This window comes from Mandrillus leucophaeus, unplaced genomic scaffold, assembly GCF_000951045.1.
Source record: "Mandrillus leucophaeus isolate KB7577 unplaced genomic scaffold, Mleu.le_1.0 Scaffold4, whole genome shotgun sequence".
In the NCBI taxonomy this organism is placed as follows: Eukaryota; Metazoa; Chordata; class Mammalia; order Primates; family Cercopithecidae; genus Mandrillus; species Mandrillus leucophaeus.
Window position 1 is genome coordinate 4,684,794 of NW_012104253.1, and position 13,284 is coordinate 4,698,077.

General features: G+C 55.8%; 1 protein-coding gene across 1 annotated transcript in view; it reads left to right on the forward strand.

The window, feature by feature from the left end:
- Position 1: 1 nt before the first annotated feature.
- CCDC85C (coiled-coil domain containing 85C) overlaps positions 2 to 13,284 on the forward strand; it is a gene marked incomplete at its 5' end in the record, with an annotated part of 90,477 nt that continues 77,194 nt past the window's right edge. Inside the window, one exon of the mRNA XM_011991802.1 lies at positions 2 to 116. Coding sequence (XP_011847192.1) covers positions 2 to 116 — 115 coding nt within the window. The remainder of the gene's footprint in view (positions 117 to 13,284) is intronic.

The following is a 13,284-nucleotide window of genomic DNA, read 5'->3' on the forward strand; positions in this document are numbered from 1 at the left end:
GCTGCTGCCCCCTGGGCCGCACAAGGCCCCCGAAGGCAAGGCAGGAGCAACACGTCGGTCCCTGGACGACCTGTCGGCGCCGCCGCACCACCGCAGCATCCCCAACGGTCTGCACGGTAAGGACTACACGGGCCGCGCAGCGCGGGTCTCCCTGGCTGCAGTCCCTTCCCCAGGCTGCGGCGAGAGGAGGTGGTCCCTGGCGGTCCCACGCGTGCGGCCGCCACTCCAGACTCCTCCTCCAGCTGTCATGGATCCTGGACCAGGGGATCCCGCACCAGGGGATCCCGCACCCACCCAAAGTAGGGCTTTGGGCGGTTGTGGGCCGGTCCAGTGGTGGAGCGTCTCTCTGTTCAGCTCAGAACCTGCTGCCAGTCCGGTCCCAGGAAAGTTTCTAGTGGGTGTAGTTGCCAAAATTGGCGTCTGTCACTGCTGGGCTGGCGGTGGGCGCCTCATCCCAGTCTTGGAAATCCTTGCCTAGTAGCGGGAAGTTCTGAACAGAAAAGGATACAAGGCCTCTTTGAGCGCAGGTGAATTTCCCCTCTTGCAGCAACAGGTGTCCTCCAAGCCAAGCAGTGTCCACGTGTGTGCAGTGGCTGGAGTTCTGCAGTAGGGTGCGGGGATTGGAAGGGTGCACAGGCAGCTGCTTGACACCCAGGGGCAGCTGGGAAGAGGCCTGGGGCTCAGAGCCTTTCTGGTTTGCCATAAATTCCGCCCTTCTAGTCCCGGGACCTTTCTCAGCCGAGACTCTAAGACTTTCCCGAGGGAGATGTATTTAGAACGGATTCTAGTTTTTCTCCTCTGTCTATCTCCGTTTCTTTGTCTGTAAAATGGAGATGATGACCTCTGCCTCGTGGATTTGAGGTGGAGATAAACTGTCTGAAGGGATTTATAAACTGTTGGTCGCCTTATAGGAAGTGCCATGGTCATCCGTGACCAGGGTGTGGGTGGGTGGACCTTTGGCCTCTGTCAGCGCCTGTCTTCCACGCCCATATTACTGCTGCGCCCAGTGCAGAGGGTGGCCCCAGCTTGGGGCTGTGGGAGCCTGCAGCCTGCTCCCTCTCCCAGCCTCCTGCTCAGCCCTTCTGCTCCCTGCCGGCTTTCTCGTCCCTGCCGGTGGATCCAGGGCCTCCCTGTTCTTACACGTTTTTTGGTTGCTTGGCTTCCAGTTCTGCCGGTAGTTACAACTGCCTGAACTTTTTGCCTGAAGGTGGAGAATGAACAGCCCTTTCTGGTTGCCTTTAAAGCCTTTCCTAATTCAGAGAAAGTGTGTCTAGGCCTGAAATAACTGCCCTCCCCAGGACCCCTCAGCCTGAGGTGGGGAGGGACGTTTTCTCCTTGGTTTGGTGGCCAAGTGGCCTCTGCAGGCGTGATGGGGTGGGGGCTGGGGTGGGAGACATATCCATGGAGGTGGGGCGGGGGCAGTGCAGCATATTTTTCCTTTATTTACCATCCTGAGCCTGTGGGTTCAAGGTAGGACTGACTGGGTTTAGAGGGATATTTTGTTACTGATTAGCAATCTATGGCTACAACTCAGGTTTCTCTTTGTAACACTGTATCCACCCCCACCTCCCACCACAGGCTGCTTGAGGGCAGTGAGAGTAGTGCAAAGTTAGGTGATTTAATTCATTTTGGGGCTGTTTAGAGTACCTCAACCCCTTTGACTTCGCGGTCCTGGGGGGCTTTTGAAGGGTCAGTTGTCTGGGCCTCGGTTTCCCCAAGGGCAGTACAAAGGAGCAGACTGCTGCAGTCTCGTGGCTGGAAAATGAAATGTTTCTGGTTTTCAGCTGCGTCATCAATGACACTTGGCGAGAGTGCCTCTCTGCAGGACACTGGAGGGCTGGAGTGTTTAGCGCATACTTGCAGGAAAGTCTCTGTCATGTTTTGGGCAAAGAGATGAGGCCCCAGTCTGGCTCAGCGTGTCAGCTGCGAGAGTGAATAATACAGGAGTGGAGGACTAGGCTAGACCGAGTTTTCCACCCCACTGGGGACCAGTGGGGGGTTGAAGTATAGGGTTTCCCACAGAACCCATCCTCCCCCAAGTCCACTTAGCACAGGACTGCTGCAAATGTTGTGGCAGCAAACCTTTGCTCTGGGGTGAAATGAAAATTCAGCATTATTATTACAAATTTCAGTTACAGTTGGAATTATTATTATTAAGTTTTGTCTCTTAAAGACACATGTGGCCTTGGGGTGTTGTCCCACTAATATAAACGGAATGCTTGGAAACCAGGAAAGGCCCTTCTCTTAGAAACTGAGTTTTTCTTCCTTCCCTCCCCCCCCCCACCCTTTTTTCAAGACAGGGTGTCACTCTGTCACCCAGGCTGGAGTGCAGTGGAACACTCATGGCTTGCTACAGCCTCAACCTCCCAGGCTTAAGTGATCCTCCCAGCTCAGCCTCCCAAGTAGCTGTGATTAGAGGTGTGAGCCACCTCTCCTGGTGAAACTGGGTTTTTCTGTTCTGGGACTTGTAGCTTTAAATTGAACAAAGGTTGGGCCTGAGCTGAGGGAGATGATGAATCTCTCTCTGGGTGGTGTCAAAAGTGGGGTCAGACACCAGGCGTGCGCCTCATGTGCTTGGTCTTTGCTTCTCCTCAAAAGAACCTTGGGGAAGCAGTATTATCCCCATTTTACAGACAAGCAAGTGGAGGCTTAGAGGGGTTCCTAGCCTTGTCTGGGAAGGTGGCTGACATTGGAAGTACCTGTCCTGGGTGGGTTTGCTGCCATGATCATCTCCTGTTCAGGCCGTGGGTCTGAATCTGTTGTGCCCTTGGCCTGTTGTCATGTTTGCTGTTACTATTAATCAGGGGACACTGGTGACTCCCTATTCTTGATTCCTGACCCAGGTTTGCCCTCTTTCTCCCGTGCTGGGAAGTGTCACTTCCTTATCAATGACCCCTGAGCAGATGGCTGATAACCCCATTACCCAGAGGCTCAGGGTGTCTTGAGTTTGAATCTCAGCTCCTCCATGTATATTGGGCAAGTTATTAACTGGCCAAGCCTCTCTGTGGTCCTCTTCTGTAAGGTGGACAGAACCCAGAGTACCCCATTATCCACACAAGGTTGAATGAGGTCAGGATCTACACACAGTAGGTTTCTCCTGTTGTTAGAGTCCTTGGGGCTCTCCCAGCACACCTCATTTTCCTCTTCAAAAGTGCTTGCTGCTTAGACAGCTCACCTGAATGTTTGTGTCTGAGCCTCTTGTGTGGCCACGCTTGCTGATGAGCTAGTGAGGACAGTGACCCTGCTCTCCTTTCTGGGGAGCTGGTGGCAGTTGCAGCCCTGCTGGGTACCCTAGGAGGACTCTAGTGGCTGAGGTGGGAGGTGGCCCATCTGTATGCAAGGCAGCCCTGGCTGAGGCTGGCCTGGCGGGCCTGTGTATTGTGTATGTACATGCAAATAGGCTTTTCTCCTTGGCTGCTTTATTTGTTTGTTTGTTTATTTATGTATTTATGCATTTATTTATTTTGAGACAGGGTCTCACTGGTCACCCAGGCTACAGTGCAATAGCACTACCATGGCTCGCTGCAACCCCAACCTCCTGGGCTCAAGTAATCCTCTTGCCTTGGCCTCTTGAAGCTGCGGGGATGACAGGCATGTGCTACCATGCCCAGATAATTGTTGAATTTTTGTAGAGATGGGAACTCACTATGTTGCCCAGGCCGGTCTCGAACACCTGGGCTCAAGCAGTTCTCCTGCCTTGGCCTCCCAGAGTGTTGGGATTACAGACATGAGCCACTGCACCTGGCCTTGGCTGCCTTTGGTAGACGTCTGGTCTGGGCTGACTGGACTTGGGACTGGGGTGCGCTTTGCTGTAGTCCAGTGTGGCACACTGAGGCAGGTAAACCCCAACACCAGAAAGTCAGGTTCTCCTTCATGAACTGATAGAATTTTCAAACACAAGAATTTTCAGTTCTTTTCCCACCTGCCCCTCCGCCTATCTCCTGTGCCCCACCACAGGCACCACGCCCCCCTCCTGCCCATTCCCAGGCATTTCCTCCCCTCCCCTGATAACCTCCTCCTCCACGGTCCACTCCCCTTTAGCCAACCCAGAGGAACCAGGATTCTAGCAAGCCTGTGGATGAGCCCCATTTACCTTTTAAAGTTTGGATTAAAATTTTGAGCTTCTCAAAATGAGACAGGTTTGTTCTCCTGCTTGTGTTTTTGTTGGTTTAAGTGGGAGGATGGAACAGGGTGGTCTAGGCCTTTAAAAAAAAGAGCACGCTAACTCTGAATAGGTCTTTTCTGTGCAGCAGCTCGGCTAATAAGGCTGCTTTTCCTAAACCCAGCTAGGCTGGGGAGCAAAGGTCAGTGAAGACAATGGGGTGGGTTAGATAAGCCTTTCCCCCTCCTCCTTCCCCAGCCTGTCCCAAGGGATCCATCAATGGCTTTGGGATGCTGTGTCTCAGAAAGGAGGGCTGGCCTTGAGAGGCTCCCAGGCAGGTGACCCAGGGGTGGGTAAGCTGTGCCCGGCGCTTCACAGTTTGCCACAGACAGCATCCCAGTCCCAATTCCATTCTGTTCAGAGCTTCCAAATGGTCCCAGGAGGGAGACCTCAGCACCTCCATATCTTAGATGGGGAAACCAGGGCTACTAGGAGTAGTGGTGCGGTGACTTGCTCTAGGTCCTGTGGGGCTGGTTGGGGGGCCTGGGATGCGTCTTCGGTTTCCTGTGTCAGAGTTCTGAGCCCATGGCCCTGTGCCTGCTGCCCAGGGACTTCCAGGGGAGCGGTGACCTCTGCCACAGAGACAGTGCACCTCCTCCTAGGATGCCAGGCCCTGGGCCTCATTCCTGTCTCCCTGTGTCTTGGCATGGAGGAGTGGGGTGAAGGCGGTGCAGGGTGGGCCACCTTCCCTGCGATGGCTGTGCCTTCCCACCTCTTGGTTTCTCTTTCCCTCACTTCTCTGCACGAGGCTGGCTTACCACCGCAGCAGTCGCCCCACCAGAACTCTTGCTCAGGCCTGGCCTGTGAGTTCCCAGGACCAGCACATGATACACAAGGAAATCAGTGGTTTGCTCCTAATCTGTTTTCCGCCCGTGGGGATTTTCCAATCCATGCTTGTTGCCTTCATTTGCGCAGAGAATTGCAAGTCTGTTAGGCAAGTTCCTGAGCCTCCACGAGCCTCTGTTTTCTCTTCTGCCAAGTGGGAAAATGTTACCAAGCTTTGGGTCGAGGGAGGAAGGTGTAATGAGTGATATGTGTAGCCTCTGGGGGGTAGCGGCTCCTAATGTGCGAAGGCCCCTTCTCCCACTGCAACATTCGACACCAGGCATGCTGAGGGGCAGTGTAGCCCTCTGGGCAGTGCTCTGGCTCCGGGGTCAGAGATCCCTGGGTGAATTTTGGCCTTGCTACCTGCTTTATGACCGTGGCAGCTTACTGAGCCTCTAAACCTCAGTTTCTTCATCTGTATCCTGAGGCTAATAATGTCTCGATCCTAGAACTGGGCCTTGAAGGATGGGTTCCATGTCCTTTCATTATTTCCTGGCCTCCGCGGATTCGCCTCCCCTGGGTGGGAGTGGGAGATCCCCTGATACACGCTCATGCCCAGTCTAGGGTCAGAGCCAGCTGAGTCCTCATCTAGTTGAATGGAGGGAGCCAGCATTCCAGGCAGGAATAAGAATGGCCAAGGTCTGGAAGTGGGGTCTGGAGCATGGCATTGAGAACCTGGGGCCTGTAAGGTGGACCCAGGATGTATGTGGGGAGATAACCCTTAGCGGGGTTAGTGCTGTGTGCACCCCCACAGGGCAGACCCCAAAGTCCCAGCTTTTCAGACTTTAGTGCCCACAAACAAGAGTGGCCCAGGTGGGCTGTGTTGCCTCTGGGTCTGGGGAGCGCTGCGTCAGGGGAGGTTGCGTGGACAGTGAGAAGGGGCATTCCTGAATCCACTGAGGATGGGGCTTGTGGACACCCCAGACGGCTCTGGGAATCTGGTTGCGAACTGTCGGAGGTGGGAGGGCAGGTCTGGTTGTCAAGAGCCGGGCGACAAGTGGGACTGGACCTCACAGGTGGTAATTTGCTCTTCAGGAGGCAGGGAAGCGTCTGCGAACTTCACTGAGCATTTACTGCCTCTGAGGTCTGAGTGCCTCCTGAGTAGTGATTCTTGGAGTCTGAGTCTGGCTTGTGGGGTGGTGGTTCTGGAGCATCACTCTGGTGACCACTGTGGTGTGGGCTGGGCTAGGGGAGCAGGGAGTGGAAGCTGAGGGCTTCCGTTGGGAGGAGGTCCTGGTCAGGAGAGAGGCCACAGGACAGAACCTTCTGTAGTTTCCAGACCTGGTGAGCCTGCTCCAAAGTCCTGCTCTCAGCTGCTGTCAGCCTTCTCATGACCTCTGATCTCTAGGGCAGGCGTCCTGAGCTCTTAGGCAGGGCTTAGGCAGGGCAGCGCCTGTGGGAGATGCTGCCACTCCCAGGTGGCTACTGTGCCCTCCATCCCCAGAGCTGAGGCTGCCTCCCGCTACTCCCACCCTTACGTCTAGCACCCTAGACGTAGGATCAGTGTCTGGGATCCAGGCAGGGACCGCTCTGGGGTTCAGAATTCTCATCTTCCTGCTACATAACAACAAGAGACCCTAGTAGCATCCCCAAAGGTTTGGGGATAGAGGAACCAACTTGTCTGCTGAAGGGTCTTGATGCTTCTTTGACCATAAAATGTCAGGAATGGTCCCCCTCCCCTAAGCAAGCGCCCAGGATTGGTCACTCATGCATCCCCTGTCTACACAGGCAGAGGGTTCTGGACAGGCCTGGAGCCGGGTCACTGGGGGATGGGTGTCTGCTCTTCAGTAGCTCACCGCTGACCTCCAGCTCTCGGGGGGGCCGAGCAGAAAGATCAGGACTGTATTGAGTGCCTTGGGTTTGCCTTATGTGTGCTGTTCAAACAGAGGCGTGGAGCATGCTTAACTACAGTGGATGGTCCCGGGAGGAGGTGAGGGTCTGAGTCCCTTTCTTTCTTCCTGATTCCTCAACGGCACAGACATTCTGCCATTTCCTCAATTCAGAGCTGGGCATTTTCCCTTCCCGGTTGTAATGTGGGGCGTGTCTTAGAACCCATGTGCACATTTGCTGGCAGTTCTTCCCCTCTCTGCCCCTGGAAAAGCTCTTGAGTAGACTGTGTTTCTGCGGCTGATGATATCTGAGAGTGGAGCAAATGCCAGGCCTGGGAGAGCCGGAAACCCCTGAGCAAACTTCATGAAGTCCTAAGGCATTAAGAGACTTGAAAAGACAGGGGCCCACCCCAGGGCCAGCCACATGGATGCTGGAACCCTCCCTGCCCACCTGGGGCCCTCTGTCGTTGCTCTCTGTTCATCTGGGAGTTTATGAGCCTGGGATTCTGGTCCTCTTGACTCCCACTCTTAGCACAGAGTGGCAGGTTCTGAAAGTCTTTTGGATGGAACAAACATGTGCCTGGCACTGTGCTGAGAGCAACTGGGTTTTCTCTCACTCGCCTCCCACAACAGTTGCTGGTCCCCACTGGGGTCCCCGTTTCAGCTAAAGAACAGGCCCAGGGTGGTGAGGCAAGTCACAGCAGGGGCAGGGTGGGGCCAGGCCAGGCCAGGGGCTCCCGTCCTGCTGACCCCAGAGCCTGTGCCAGCTGGTACGTCCCAGTTCCCCTGCCCTGTGGGTGTGATTATTCATCATGCCACTTTGCCTCAAGGAAGTGCCCAAGTTGGTTTCTTAACTTCTTCAGGTGTGCTGGGAGCTCAGAGGAGAGGTGGCTGAATTGGGAACTGAGATGGGCCTCGAAGATGGACTTAGTAAAAGCAGAAGAGAGCAGGTGAGAAGAGAGACCAGGCTTCACAGAAAGAACTGCCGAGCTGGGCAGATCACCTGAGGTCAGGAGTCCAAGACCAGCTTGGCCAACATAGTGAAACCCCATCTCTACTAAAAATACAAAAATTAACTGGGTGTGGTGGCACGTGCCTGTAATGCCAGCTACTCAGTAGACTGAGGCAGGAGAATCTCGTGAACCCGGGAGGCAGAGGTTGCAGTGAGCTATCACACCACTGCACTCCAGCCTGGGCCACAGAGCAAGACTCATCTCAAAACAAAACAAACCAAAACCAAAACCAAACGAAACCAAAACAAAAAGAACCGAGCAAAGGCATGTGGTGGGCATTCGCCTGCACCTTGGGTTCAGCTGGGGTGATGGATGAGTGGGGACCCAGGACAAGGGTTAGGCAGTGAGCAGGGCCAGGACAGGTGGGGTCTCTGAAGCCTCTTCCACTGCCCCTGAAGTCACTGGGTTGGGCTTTCCTTCGGGGTGTGGGCAGTTCCAGTTCTAATGTTTTCTGATGGACTTTCCAAGGGGACCCAGAGTTACCTGTTAGGAGTCCTGTTAGAAACTGGAAACTTTATAGCCTGTCCCCATCTTTCTCCTGCTCCCCACCTGATAAATATGCAGACACATCACCTGCTGGGCCTGAGTGGCCTTGTCAGCTGACATGCCCCGTGCCTGGGGGTCTTGGGAGATTACCATTGTTCTGTGGATTGGACAATCCAGACTGAACCAGTGGCTTCAGCCCACTTGAGACCCAACCATGTGTAAGTCCCTTCCTCTCCCTGGGCTCTCATTTTCCTATCTGTAAAATGGGAAGCTTGGATGGGCTGAGCTGAGAGTCCCAGGGACCCTCATCTCCTCTGGCCCATTGACTCAGAGCCACAAGGAAGGGGTGGCCTTCTCTGACCATCCTGCCTCCTGTCAGTCACTCTGTGGTCCTGTGAGCCAGCTCTTTTATATTCCTGGGGATTCTCTTCCTATACCCTACAGCCTGGGTTTTATCTCTTGCCTGGTGGTTGGTCCTTACCTTTGGGCAGGTGGGGATGGTGAGGCTGCCTGTGACCACATGGGTACCACTGTGGGAGCTAGAGATGGTGACCTGTCTAAACGCTGTTTGAGGCTGAGACCCTGGCCCAGGCCAGCCTCCCCTCCTGCAGGGCCCCAGTGGAAGTACCTGCTTCCCCTATCTGATGGGCTCAGTAACGGGTTTAGCGCAAGAGGAGAACGCCGAGCTTCGATTCCTGGTGCAGGTTTGCTGGGGACAAGCCTGCGTGTTCCTGGACTCCAGGTTCCTCCGTCTACTGTCCTGTCTCTCTCCCAGTCCAGAATGTTGTTGCAATGCACAGTCAGTGTTGGAGGGAGGAGTGAACAGTCCTGGAAGGACTGACCAGGTGCCAGATAGTGCTTGACCCACTTTGCCCACCTGTCTTTCTTTTCTCATTTGTACACTTGGCACCGAGTTAAATAAGTTACTCCCTGCCCCCGTCCCCTGCCCCGCCCTGCCAGCAAAGTCAAACCTCCCCAAGAGGGTGGTGATTTGCACAACCCCACCTTCCCCATTTCCCCTGAATAATTACTAAAATATATACCTTTTGGCTTTTACCAGTGGTTCCTAACTGTGGCTATACATTAGCTATCACTTAGAAAACTTTAAAAAATACCAGTGCTTGTGCCCAGCCCCAGAGATGGGCACAGTTGGTCCTGGTGTCATGGGAGGCTGTGAAGGCTCTGGAGTTCTGCTGGGTGGCCAGAGCCAGGATCCCAGAGAACAGTCATGGGCCCTGCCAGCAGGCCAGCTAGGGACAAGGTGGCGCCCACACTGGGCACCACAGAGCCTGGCCGGCCAGGGTTGGGAGGCCGGTGTCAGTTCATGTTAGCAGTGAGGGGTAAACGGCCCTGCCTGTGTTGCTCCCTCGCTGACCTGTGCTGCACGGACGCTGGGGAGATTGCTTTGGCGAGGCCGTGGAATGCCGTTTTGGGCCCTGGATGCACCCTGACTTGCACCCCTACCTCCCTGCCCCAGGAGCTCGAATCAGCTGCCAGGCATCCCCATGGAGGCTGCTGCCTTCGCCACCCGCTTTTCACGGGCTGGGCAGGTGAGGTAGAGGCCTTTCCAGGCTGTTTTGAAGGGGACAGAGGCAGGCAGGGCCGGTGGCACTGAAACGGCAGCTATGGAGAAGAGTCGACCCATTTCCAAAAATAGACCATCCACTGTCAGGGGAAGCATCTCTTTGTCTTCCCAAATCTGTCTTTCCGTTGGCTCCCAGGTTGTAAGGCAAGAAGGAGGCCTTGTCGAGGAAGCAGAGGCTCCCTTGAGCGTGGTGCTCCCCCCACTGGCACAAGGGCCTGATTGTGTGGGGCCCTGAATGCTCCCGCCTGTCACGGTGCACGGCACCGGCCCGGGTCCCTAATGAGCCCGCTCTGGGAGTGGCCCTTTGTGGCAGGTTCCGGCCACATTGCCCGCAGCAGGGCTCTGTTTCCCGGCTGCTTAATATCCCTCAGCGGCCCAGTGGGACAATGGGACACTCTCCCAACCCACCCACCCTTTCTCCAGAAAATTAAGAAGTGAGTTTCTCCCTCTTTCAGCACCTTCTGTCCTGGCTGGCAGGGGAAGGTTCCCCTCTTCTCCCCCTCGCCTTTGCCCAGCCCCTCCTGGGGGACCTCCCTCCGCTTCCGCCATTGTCTCCTTTCTCTTGTTCCTTTTCGGTCTGTCCTCTGGCTCCTTCCCCACAAACAGGCTCACGTTTCCTGGTCCAAAGCAACACAGAGCCCCTCCTGTCTACCGCTGGGCCCCTTGGCCTTCCTCCCTTCACCGGGGGATAAACCCTAGAGGCTGAGGCCACCTCCTTCCTTCTCCTTCCTTGGCTCTGGGCAATCCCAAACCCTGGGAATGGTGGCTCTGGTTCTGACCAGCAGCCTCTTCTCAAAAATCTAAACTTCCTGATGGCATTTGATGTCCCCCTGGGCTTGTTTTCTAGAATGGGGTGGTGTGCTGGTCACCTAGGACCTCCCTGAGCAACTTCTAGCACTCTCTCCAGCCCCTCCTGCCTGGGGGAAAACATCGCCCTGGGCCGGCTGAGCAGTCTCTCCCTACCACTTGCTCCTGGTCTTGCAGCTCAGGTGTCCAGATTGCTACTGGTCACTGTGCTATTCACCTTGTGTCTTCTGGGTTTGGGTTCCTTCCTCTCTCCCCTGCACTCCTGCTCCCCTGCCTAACCCACAACCCATCACAGGCAAGGTTTCTTGGCTCTAACCCCGAGTGGTGTCCACTAGCCACATGTAGCTGCTTCAATTCACCTTCGTTACTATTAAGTGACATGCAGCCACACCGACCCCCTGCCTTCACACGGGCTAGTACTGTGCTGACAGCAAGATGAGGAAAATGCCACCATTGCGGGAATTCTGCTGGGCAGCGCAGATCTAAAGGATTCTTCCCTGGGCTGTGCGACTCGTACTTGTCCACGGAAAGAAACCTGGCTGGGCGCGGTGGCTCACGCCTGTCATCCCAGCACTTTGGGAGGCTGAGGCGAACTGATCACCTGAGGTCAGGAGTTCGAGACCAGCCTGGCCAACATGGTGAAACCCCATCTCTACTAAAAATACAAAATTAGCTGGGCGTGGTGGTGCATGCCTGTAATCCCAGCTATCATCCTAGCTGCTTAGGAGGCTGAGGCAGGAGAATCTCTTGAACTCAGGAGGTGGAGGTTGCCGTGAGCCGAGGTCATGCCATTGCACTCCAACCTGGGTGACAGAGTGAGACTCCATTTCAGAAAATAAAAGAACCTGACACCTGAGCATGGAGTCAGGGCTTCCTGCCACCTCTCCACCAGCTGCAGCGCTTTACCACCCTGGCCCTGGAGCTGTGGCCCCAGGACAACTTGCCATGCAGAAGGCACATTGCAGGCCCTCATGTGACCCCCCCATCCTGCCCCCTGCACAGACTGAAATCCCGCCCTTCCTCTGAGGTGCAGGGCAGCCTTTGCAGAGGTGCAGGGCAGCCTTTGCAGGTGGCTGGGCTATAGGATGTGGGACCTGCAGCCCTCGTGCACTCAGCATCTGTGGGAGCTGTGGGAGCCTCCGCAGCCCCAGGCCAGGCTCTTGGAGGATGTCCTGCGGCTGTGGGTGCCAGGCCTGCCCATGTAGGAGAGGCTGGTAGCCTTGAGCGGGTGCATGTGGGGGTCCATATGTCTGGGCAGGAAACCTGAGCCCAGAGAGGGCTGCACAGCTCCAGGGGTCTCCCCGGCAGAGACCAGCCAACTGGTTCCCAGCCGCCAGCACCTTGTTCTCGAAATGAGGCCACAAAGGCTTCAGGATCAGAAAACAAAGAATGTGGCTTTTAAACCGGTGGGGTGGGGGCAGATTGGACACCGGCCAGCGAGGCACCCCTCCCCCCTCCCAGGGAGGCTGCAGACTGCCCTGGCCTTGTCACTAGGGCTTTGAGCTTCCTCCCCTCCTGCCCTCTGTGCTGCCTCCTCCCCTTGGCAGTGGCTGGGGCAGTCAGGTGCCTCCTGGGGTTAAATGAGCCGCCGTGTCCAGCTGCCGGCCATTACTCTGGCCATCCCTGGTGGATGAGGCCATTAGCACTGCAGCTGAGGCTCTGGCTCTGGGCTTGGCCCCTGCTCACTGCAGCCTCGTGGTGCTCTCCTATGGTGACTCACCGAGCCTCTGGTGTGTTGGTCGGGGGTAGGGGGGCGTCAGGGTGGCATCAGTGTGATTACAGCAGCAGAACACACAGAGAGACTGGACCTGGGTCACACCGACCCCAGCCCAGCTCCCAACCTGTCCCATGCTAGGACTTGGCTGGGACCCTTGCTTCGTCCATAAACAGAGGCTTCCCCGACCTTGTTGGTTGGGAAGGTCACATGAAAGCCCCTTCTTGTTTTTTTTTTTTTTTCTTTTTTCTTTTTTTAAGCCACTAGACCACCAGGAAGAAAGACCTTTCCAAACTGCCTTTTTCTGGAAATGCAATGGCAGTGTTGATGGTGGGGGGAGCCATGGCAGGCAAGGGGGTCTCTGATGTCAATGGCCCTGGAGGCCCCCGGTATCCTCGACAACCCATCAGGCCTCCCAGTCTCCTCTGGCTGCTCCTCTTTTGCTGAGCTGTCCCTGTCAGCCAAGGGTTTCTGGTGAGCCTGCCACCAGTGCCTCTGCCTGTTCCAGCTCTGCCCTGTCACATTCCTCCTGCTGACAGATTGGATGGAACAGTGCAGGGAGTGTGGTCAGGAGGCCCTCGGGATGCTGCCTGCCCTCCTGCTGGTGGCCCCACCCTGAAGGGTGGTCCCCAAGACTGGGAGTTTGGAGGACCCCAGGAGGGGTCAGGAGGCCTTGGGATGTTCCTTACCCTTTTGCTGGCGTCCCCACCCCAGGGCTACTCTGATCTGCAGGGACTCTAATCCCTCTCCACTGAGTTCAAAGCTTGTGCCCCGTGAGTGCTGGTCTGCTGTGGGCAACACAATCTGCCCTGAAGTGTGTGGCGCGGAAATGTTGTGGGCACCCTGGATGAAAAGACCCCTTG